This window comes from Capricornis sumatraensis, chromosome 6 (genome assembly GCF_032405125.1).
Source record: "Capricornis sumatraensis isolate serow.1 chromosome 6, serow.2, whole genome shotgun sequence".
Taxonomy (NCBI): domain Eukaryota; kingdom Metazoa; phylum Chordata; class Mammalia; order Artiodactyla; family Bovidae; genus Capricornis; species Capricornis sumatraensis.
The window spans coordinates 67,195,507-67,206,025 of record NC_091074.1 but is presented as its reverse complement, the minus strand read 5'-3'; the positions used below and the strand labels follow the sequence as shown (position 1 = coordinate 67,206,025).

General features: G+C 47.2%; 1 protein-coding gene across 1 annotated transcript; it reads left to right on the top strand.

Moving 5' to 3' along the window:
- The first annotated feature begins 3,761 nt into the window (after nucleotides 1-3,761).
- LOC138080729 (protein SPATA31F1-like) lies at nucleotides 3,762-9,661 on the top strand. The gene is made up of 4 exons (XM_068973597.1): nucleotides 3,762-3,902; nucleotides 4,564-4,609; nucleotides 4,873-4,933; nucleotides 5,899-9,661. The coding sequence occupies exons 1-4, from the start codon at nucleotides 3,762-3,764 to the stop codon at nucleotides 9,659-9,661; spliced, it is 4,011 nt and encodes a 1,336-aa protein (XP_068829698.1).
- The last annotated feature ends 858 nt before the right edge of the window (nucleotides 9,662-10,519 follow it).

The following is a 10,519-nucleotide window of genomic DNA, read 5'->3' as shown; positions in this document are numbered from 1 at the left end:
GGCTGCCTAAGCATTGGGCTCTATATCCTCTAATTCAGATCTTAGACACAGAGGAATGGTGGATAGTGCCATGAAAGTTATAAGGGGACTACAGACCTCCTGGGTAAGAGATTATGGATGGAGACATAAAGTAGACCATTGAAGGCCCAAAGAAGAAGCTAAAGTGAGATTCTTTGGGAGACTGAGACACTGAAAAGTAGCCATGTGTATGAGGAAATTGAAGAAGCCAAAAATATGTCCAGGCAAGACACCTGTTTAGAAGAGACCTGAGAAGAACTTAAACTTTTCCATTGAGCTGATTGCTAGGCTAACAGCATGCCCAGCTATTTAGAGGACTACTCCAGCATAGAGCCAGTCTGCGAAGATGGAGAGAGGTAGCTATTTTTACAGATGCCCAACCTTCAGCAAAATAGTCACAAAGGATACTGATAAACAGGAAATCATGGCCTATTTAAAGGAAGGAAAAAAACTGTCACAACCTATCCCTGAAGAAGCACAGGCATTAATTAGATTTACTAAATAAAGACATTAAAACAGCTCTCTGGAATATGCTGAAGGAAACGAAATGAAAACACAGGTAAAGAGCTAAAGGAAATAAATATATGAACAAAATGAGACTATCAACAAAGAGAAATAAAAAGAAACTAGAAATTCTAGAGCTAAAAAACACAGTAAGTGGATGGAAAGATTCCCTAGAGGGATTTAACAGCAGATTTATGCAGGCAGAAGAAAGGAACAGCAGCCTTAAAGATAGATTTGAAATTATCAAGTTTAAGGAGCAACAAAAGGGAATGTTTTCTCTCCGTAACAAGATCCATAACAAGGCAAATATGTCTGCTCTCACCACTTCTTGTCAGCATTATACCAAATGTTCTAGGCAGTGCAATAATGGAGAAATAAAAGGCATTCAGGTTGGAAAAGAAGATATAGAATTGTCAGATATTATCACCAATTTGGAAAATACTAAAGAATTTACAAAACATAGCTACTACAACCAATAAGTGAATTTAGCAAGAGTGCAACATAGAAGATACATATTCAATTTCTATTTCTATATACAAGCAACAAACATTAGAAATTGAAATAGAAAACAATATCACTTTGAATAACATCATAGATTTGACATAGGGATAAATTCACAAAATATGCACAAGACTTGTACAAAGAAATTAAAAAATTTCTAGGAGAAAATAAAAATACCCTAAAAAAGTGGAGAGATGTACCATTTCTGTGAATTGAAAGACAATATTGTTAAGATATCAGTTCACTTGTAGGAATTTTTCTTACATATATACCCATATGTGTATATAAGGATTTATATATATGAGATTTTTATTTAGTGCAAAAGACTGTACATAAGTAAATATCCATGAATAGAGAACTGAAGGTGACTTGTGTTATAGTCATATCAAGGAAGACATGACAGCCATGTAAAAAACTGACATGCACAAGATATATTTAATTATCAAATTAAATAAGAGAGAAAACTGTCTATACTACCGTTCTTGGAGAAATACATACAAATCCATTTGGTTTTGGCTATATTAGACTAGTTAAGAAAGATACACAGGAATCTGATAGAAATTATTGTCTCAAGGGAAGAAAAATGGGAGATAAGAGGTTGGGAAGAAAATATATTTTCTACATACCTTATTCTGCCTATTGAATTTTGTACCATGCATATGTGAAGTGTGAAAGTTGCTCAGTTGTGCTGACTCCTTGAGACCACATGGACTATACAGTCTGTGGAATTCTCCAGGCCAGAATACTGGAGTGGGTAGCCTTTCCCTTCTCCAGCGGTCTTCCCAACCCAGGGATCAAACCCAGGTCTCCCGCATTAAAGGTGGATTCTTTACCAACTGAGCCACAAGGGAAGCCCACCATGTATATGTCTGTCTACTTGAAAAAAAAAAGAAAAGAGTGATTGAAATCAGTTAAATGCATTGATCCTTTATCAAGAAGCCCAACTTCTCCAATCTTCATCCCATAAGTCCTCCCCAGTCTGCCCACCTACGCCTCTGCTAGAAATGGACCACATTTCTAACTGCCAGATGTGCTAGTGGCCCATTCCTCAGTGTTCTGCATTTGTTAGCAAGTTTCTTTCCCGCCTAGAATACACTCCTTTTGCCTGTAGCCTGCACTTTTAGACCTAACTCTAATGTTACTCTATCCAGGAGCCCTCTCTCACCACACTGATCCTCACTATGCTTTCTCTCCTCTGGAATGGGTGTTTGTGACCTGGGCCTCACAAATGAGTGTATGATCCCATATGTTTTGGATTGTTGGCTCTTGCTTTGTGTGATGTCTTATGTTGGAAAATAGGCTGTCTGGATAGCAAAAAGGCAGCATGACTCAAATGTCTTTGTACTCTTAACACTGTCTTGCTTAGGGCTGAGCATAGATTGAGGGCTCACCAGTCCTCAGTTGGGAGAAGGAAATGGCAACCCACTCCAGTATTCTTGCCTGGAGAATCCTGTGGACAGAGGAGCCTGGAGGGCTGCTGTTCATAGGGTCACACAGAGTCGGACATGACTGAAGTGACTTAGCCTGCATGATGCATTGGAGAAGGAAATGGCAACCCACTCCAGTATTCTTGCTTGGAGAATCCCCGGGACAGAGGAGCCTGCTGGGCTGCTGTCTATGGGGTCGCATAGAGCTGGACATGACTGAAACGATTTAGCAGCAGCAGCAGCAGCCTTCACTTGGATGAAAGATTAGATACTGGAGGAAGGACCAAGGAGTATCTTCAGAGATTTTGAGCTGAAGGATTTTTGCCTGTGAGACCACTGTCACCAGGGAAAGATTTTTTTTCCTCAAAGAAATAAAAAAATTAGAGTGTTAGAGAACTATGACAGTATCGACAGAGGTCAGGTAGGTAACATAAATGTGTAAGTAAATGGTCAGCGTATAGGAGTGATGGGCCCTGGTGATGAATTAGAAAACAACTGGCTTGCTTAAAGTTTTCAAAAATTCTAGTTAAAAAACAAGCAAACAAACAAAATTCCTTTAGGCAAACAGCAGACATCCAGAATAGACGAGTAGATCTCACCACAATCAGCAACTACTTTATGACTTTACGATAGGAGTGGTCACTGACACATCTCTGCAGGTACGCATCTCTGTGAGAAGACAGAATTCTGTAACATGGTTACAAACAGCTCTAGAAAACTAACTCTTAAAGGAGATGCACAAGGAAATCTCATTAGTGTGTCTCAGGGGAAGGCAGCGTTTACAGTCTCTTCTCACTCATCCCGAAGCTTGAGGCCACACAGTCTGGGAGGCATTCCTTTCTGATTCCCACAGTATCATTTTAAAGATGCTACCACTTTTACCTGTCCCTGCCGCTTCAGCCATGGTCCCTTCATGCACCTGTGATTTCCCATCACCCACTGCCTGTAACATCAAAGCTGTCCATTTCCAAGCCATAACCAGACTGGCCACCAGGCTGGCGGAGGGTATGGAGAGTGAAGACAGAGTGGGAACACAGACACTGCCTGTGAGTGGCACCTTCATTGCTTACAAGCAGACCCCCTCATCTGCAGACGGAATTCCCACAGTGACTCCCTAGACAGGTGAAGCTCTTTGACACCATACCTACCTTGTGAAACAGAAGGGCTTTGTGATGCAGTCTGGTGGCTTGGTTCCGTCATCTGTGAGGCGGAGACGACAATGTGTAGCACTGGAAGTCAGTAGGTGCCAGAACTCTGAATGCCTGCATTCATAGGGATGGTTGGTCTCCTCGCGATTATGAGGTTTAGACCATGCTGAGCCAGACTTTTGTTCTGTGGGATTTGGGGTATCCCTTATATACCTATGGCTCCATCTTCGTTATTATTCTAATTATCTGGCAAGTGAAAAAGAGTTACCATGGATTAACGGAACATAAAAGGAGCTGCTGCCGGGTAGGGAAACACTGTGACCAGGACTGAACTAATTAAGCCTTAGATAAGACGCTTTAAGCTCCCTCTCCTTTTATCCCTCCTCTCCATGTGTCTATCGCCCCACCCATATGTTTTTTTTTTTTTTTACCATCCATTAGTTACTCATATGGTATTTCTCTTCTCAGCACCTAGAAATCATTTCTTACCAGACCATCCCTGCAATGTATTCTAATTGAAAAATCAAGAACATCTCTATCTGGCTTGGGTTGAGACTTAGATGAAATGGATTGTGCCTCACTGGATCTTAGAAGATTTCCCTTTATGGGAGATTTTTCTGGTTTGTGGTCCATTAAGGCATTTGTAAATTGAAGTCCTTTGGTTATTAAATCTACACAACTTTATTGTGTTCCACCCTTTCTCTTGTTCCATTATAAGCTTGATACAGAACTTCTCTTAGGAAATAAATGGGAGGTGTGGAGGACAGAAGAGCCTCAAAATGAATCAGAAATAAGAGAAGACAAGTATTGAGATGAAAAAAATAGGAGTGTGGAAAGTTAGGAAATTAAATAAAATACAGGTAAATTAAAAAGGATTCGGTAATCTATATTGGCTTGGTCTTGGTTTGGACGTGAAAAAGAAAATGGTGTCCAAACTTCACACTCCAACTTTTTTGTCTTTTCAGCGTCACCGAAAAGTCAGACAAAGGGCTAGAGATGCAGCATCGAGAGGTAAAGTCCTGTCTCGGCTCCGACTTCCCTCCCCTGGGGGTGAGGTTCCCATGGACCCTGTTCCCCAGTGACCCTTAGTGCCAGGCACCAGGTGCTCTAACTGCTGAAGGCTCCAATCCCCAAGGTGACAGATTCTCCCAGAAGACTTTTATGGGGGGTGGGGTAGGAGTCTGCAGTCTCCTGCCATTCAAGGCTTTTAGATTACTGTAGGATGTCCCTGAATCCCCTCCTGTTCTGTGTAACACTGTCTCCTGGTTTCTCAGCTAGGAGACATTCCCGGAAAGAAGCTGACAAGCTGTGGGAGCTGCTCTCGCTCATGCGAAGGTGATCTCTTGCTCTTTGCAGTCTCCCACCTCCCAGCGTGGCCTGTGATGATTTCTGTGTTTGGCCTGGGGCAGGGTTGGGCAGAAGGAGAATGGCTGAGAGGGAGCCAGATACAGGGAGCCTGGAGCCCTGGGTGAGAGTTGCTGGAGGAGAGGGTGGGGTCAGAGGTCTGGAGAGTGGTCTTCCAGCTGTGCTCTGGGCTAGGCTCACAAAGGTGCTGGAAGTCAGGATTTGACAGAATGTAACTCTGTGAGTTTTCTCCCAACCATGAGAGGAGTTACCCAGTCAGGAGAATGGATAGTTAAGTGCATAAACAAGTCATCATTTTCATATTCTCTTTACAGCCACAACCTTTCAAGGGCAGACTCCTGGACCCTGCTGACATTACCTCCTCTGGTTCTGTCTTCAGGGAGGCCAGTTCCTGGGACAACCCTCAGGCAGGAGCTTGTCATACTATCCCCTCCATAAGAGCTCTGCAGAATGAGAAATTGGCTCTTGAGAGATGTTGTGTGCATCTCCTAATCCCCAGAATGCAGAGCTCCCACAGGACTTCCATGGCCCGAAGCGAGGCTGACTCCAGGTTCTACCTGGTGATGTCTCTGGTGCTGCCCCATCAGCTAACCGTTGGCTCCCCCATCTGCCTGGTTCCCTTCTAATTCAGCTTCTCAGCACAGGTCAGCAGAGAGCTCACCCACCTCCCAGTTTCTCAAGGCCCTGTGTTCCCACCAGTTGTCTGAGACCTTGCTCAACAAGCTCCAGGCTCTCAGCCCAGCCCGCTACAGTTTGCCAAATGGCATTTCCCTAGGAAGAAAAGTAGATACTTAAACACCCAGCTGTTGCAGGCCTCAGAGTTTATGGGACTAGGGGAGGGCAGGCCCAATCTCCAGGCCACACACTGGCCAAGTGTAACAAACAGTAACAAACTGTCCATCAGTAACAAACATTTGCTATGTTTCCCTTCCCAGCCAGGGCTGGCTACCTCAGGAGGGTGCTGTGCGGCAGATCCTGTGTGCAGATCCCTGCTGCCAAACCTGCAACACCATGGCTCTGGAGATTCAGCAGTTGTTGGGTGAGAACACCCTGATCTCCCCAACTTCAGGGGATACCTCTCAGCGCTCCTCTTGCCTAGAGGTTTTGTCCATGTCTAATGTGCCTTTTGAGCAGAGTCTGGAACATCGTTCCCCACACTCCAAAGACCTTTCAGTTCCGTCTGCAACCCTCACAGTGTCACAGAAATCCTTAGCCCAGTCAGTGGCCCAGTCACCTAGTGCAGCTGGCATCCATGATTACTGGGCTGAACATCTCAAGCTAAGGCAGGGATTCCAAGTGCCAGAGGTTCCCTCAGGGACTGAGGAGCCAAGAATTTCAGTGAATCTGCAGGAGATAATGCAGAGCAACCTCAGCCTCATCTGTGGGAACCAAGTCCAGCAGCCCTTAGATCTCCAGGTCTCTCTGCTGCCTTTGAAACAAGAAATTACTACCCTGACACATCCAGTGGCCTTGCCGATGGTCACTGTCCTCCCTGCCCACCTGCCGTTCCTGAGTCCTGAAGTCCTGAGACTTCTTGAGGTCCATGTGAAAAAATGGATGCATTTCCAGAGGTGGGGGCTCCCCAGGCGTGTAGAAGAGTCCCTGAGGCAGCTGATGCCAAACCCGCCACTATTTTACCAAACTGTATATAACCAACCAGTTTCTTTCATCCACAATAATACTTCTCATTTCTCTGTTGAGAAATGTGGGACCATTTTGTACCAGAACTGGGGTTCAGGTATGGCCGGCCAGCCTACCCAGGCCTTCTGGGTTTCTGAATGGTGCATTACGGATCCAGAACAAAGACACCTCTACCAGCAAATCCCCAGCCATAAGGCTTTAGCCTTGCCCTCTTCAGCCCTTAAAGAATTAAGTGGCCTCTATCTAATGTCTGGGCAACAGGCCAGTGACTCAGTGGGCCCCGTGCAGCCAAAATACAGCCAGCTATTCTGTGGCCTGCCTTCTCTGCACAGTGAGTCGCTGGTTGACACCTTCTTGGCTTCTCAAGGCCTCTGCAACGACGAGAGCATGTCCAAGCCCCACTTGAAGGATCCCTTTCTCTTGAAGGATCCCAAGGAACTCTCCTTCCTCCCTTTGCTGCCTAAAACTCCAACCCAGGCAACTCCACTGTCTTCTCTGTCTTGTCAAGATTGTGTTGCTCCATCTGATCACCAACAAGCTCACATCAGTGTCCCATTTCTGACTCTGGACGAGTGTGAAGCCTTGGAGTGGCACCTGCTGCAGAGGCAGCTCCAGCTTCAGTGGGACTTGCCAGATGTTTTTCAGAGAGATCAACATGTCCAGAGCCCCATGCAATGTAAGCCCGGTGACAAAGCCCAGTCTTCTGAGACTCTGAAAACTTCCTGGTCGGGGCAGCCTGTCTCAGTCCTCACAAGGGAGCCAGTCTTCCCGCAGCACACCAGGAGGCTGCTGGAATACCACCTCCAGAGACAGCTGATTCACCACCGCTGGGGCCTGCCCCAGAAGATCCAGCAGTCCATCCAGTTGCTCCGGTCCCCCACTAACCAGCAGACTATACCCTGGAGCAGCACAGCCCTAGACAGTGTGGATGGCCCCCAGCCTACATGTCTGGTGGCCACTGGAGCTGATGACCCATTCTCACCTATTGGGGACCCACTGTCAGTCCCCATGCCACATTTGTTTGACAAGGCCAAGGCAATATTGCAGGGCCATATCACCTCCAGATGTGGGCAAATTCACCAGGGCAACATCCCTGCCTCTGTATATAGATCTTGGGAGTGCATAATTCCTGGGGGCCTGGAAGTGACTCCCTTCAGCTGCATCCTGGAAAGCAAGCCCCTGGAACTCCAGGCAGCAGCTGACCAGGACCTTCAACAGGAAGTTATACCCGGGATGCCAGTGGCCCTTGATCAGCAGCAACAGGTCTCACCAAAAGCTGTCGTTGAACATCCTAAGCTACCCGGAGTCCTGTCAGAGGCAGCCATTGAGAAACTGGAGATGACTTTACGGCACAAGTATCTGGCCTTCTTGTCAGGGCTGCCTGCTCTTTATTGTGTGTCTCCCTCCAGGGTCATGGCCCCAGCAACCACGTCAATCACGTCCCCAGCCATGGTCACAGAGATGGTGCCTGAGCCTGTCGAATTCTCAACAGAACCTGTGACTCAGGTGACCTCACCTGAAGAGCAGGGCCCAAGTCCTGGGCCAGGCTTTCAAGAGTCCAATGAGGCTCTTTCAAACACTGCAGAAGAATTCCAGGCTGATGAGCAGGTGGAAGGAGTAATTGAGATGCTGCCTATAGAAAGCCAAACAGAGCCTGAGAGGCCCTCTTCACTTGGGGAGCACATCTTGGCCAAAATGAATTTCCATCTGAGAAAGAAGATCCTAGAGGCACAGATTGGAATTCCCATAAAGGCAAGAGAGTCTAGGGAACAAGTTGTAGGAACGTCAGAGGATGTATGTACACAGGAGTCTCTTGAGAGTTTAAACAACCAAGGACAACCACTGCTCCAGGAACTCCCCATCCCACCAGATGTGCCATGTGCCCCAGACCCAGAGTGGCTCCATCTCAAAGAACAGCTGGCCACTGAGTTAAAGGTGGTGCACCAGAAACAGAAGCAACCCAGTTGCAGCATAGTACCCCATGGTTCTGTCCACGGGGCTTCCAGTATCTCAGTCAGTGAGGACATGACAGAGGCCCAGGTGCTTTGTGTTCAGCTGGAGGCCAGTGTGAACAACCCCAGTCTGGGGGAGCCTTGGAGCCCTGAGCCCCGGAGCCCTGAGCCCCATATGCCTGACAAGAGCAAGGACTCAGCCCAAGTCCCCACACTGTCAGAAAAGAGAGGGGAGCCAGGCAAACCCATATTGGTTGGGGACCATGGAGGAGGGGATGCTGGGTTCACACTCTCCTCCACAAGAGGAAAAAGCCACTCTGTTAAAGGCCAGAGGCCAGAAGGGATACTTTTGAATAGGACACCCCGCAGCCCCTGGCAACGGAGACATTGCTTTCACCTTGATGCTTCCTGTCAACACAGTCCTAAGCATTGCCCTCAGCCTAAACTCCCAGAGCTACCTCCTGGAGGAGTCCCTAGGGGGAAGGATTCTCAGAAAAAGGACCTGCAAGACAGTCAAGCCAAGCTCAGTGTTACCCTCAAAGCAGCAAAGGTTCCCGAGAAGGCCCAGCCTGTGGTGCCCCAGGCATCACAAGGCCAGACTTTCCTGGGCCAGCTCACCGTGGGTAAGCCATTGGAAGGCCGAGCTTTACAAGGTCAGGTCTTTCAGAGGCAGGTAGTGCAAGGCCGTACTCACACGAGGCCCAGCCTTCCAGAATATGGCCTGAGAAATAAAATAAAATCTCTTTTGCACTGTGTTATACCGAAGAGAAAAGGCAAAGGGCATGAGGCATCCATATCCTCTGCATCTGAGAAAGTGGCCAGCACCAGAAAAGAAAATGTGGAAAAAAGCTTGGCTCCAGCCAAGAGTACCAAGGGACTAACTAAGACAGAGAAGACAAGAGGGGACCGCAAGGCCCAGTTTCCACCCCCCGAGAAGCAGATGGGCCTGGCTTTCATGGATGTTACCCACTCCCCATATAGTAAGCCCCGGCACCACTCCCACTCCCATCAACTCCACTTGGCCTCAGTCCTGGGCACCCCCCGCCACTGCCCTCGGCACTGTCCTCGAGGGGCTTGTGCCACCCAACGAAAGAACTCACCCTAACTCTCAGCTCTTACCTGGTCTGCTCAAGAAGACCCAACACAGTCAGAAGACTTTGTAGTCTCCTCAGTGTCTGCATCCCTTGATGAGGACTGCTCCTGTCGATTTTATTAATGTGCAAGTGGGCAGAATACCACCCCAATGCACTCTATATATCTCTAAACAGAGAGTTGTGTGTCTGCTGTTTTCTCCGCCATGATGTGCTCAGGGAAGGCATAATGGAGGTAAATGTCCTTCCTATCTAGGGAAGGAGCTTTAACCCACTGTTAAGCTGGGACAGCATTTCACACCCCGCGTCCCACCCCAAACCCCCTGGACTGTGGATAAAAGGGACTTGAGCAGAGAAGGAAGGCCCTTGTTTAAGGTACATTGAAGTTAAAGGTCAGACTTGAATTTGATTAATATCATTGTCCCTGGGCCCAGAGAAGCCATGTGGAGGGTAGTACTGTCAAGAATGAGGGGCCAGGAAATTTTTGCCCCAGGCAAAATTCACTGATGACTTCTATACATATGCTCACAATCTGGAGGGGAGATATTTAGGAGAGTGCCAGTGTTCCAGTCTTGAGGTGGTGCTTCGTATTATCAATAGCATATAGATAATATGACAAATACCAAAAACAAATGATAGAATCTCCCCTTCTGCTCCTGCTGGTTATGTTAGATCTTTCTGGAGAGCTCACCTGGGAGGCGGCTCTAGTTCTCTTGCCTGTATCCCACCTCCTCTGTCTATCAGCTGCATGGAATAAGTGATGCTGGGAATGAAGATCACAGTAGGACATGGAAACTCCCAAGGGTAGGCAGGAGAGAAGCAGGAAGGGAGAGCATGTAGATGGAAGTCTGAGTACTTGGGATAGACGCTGA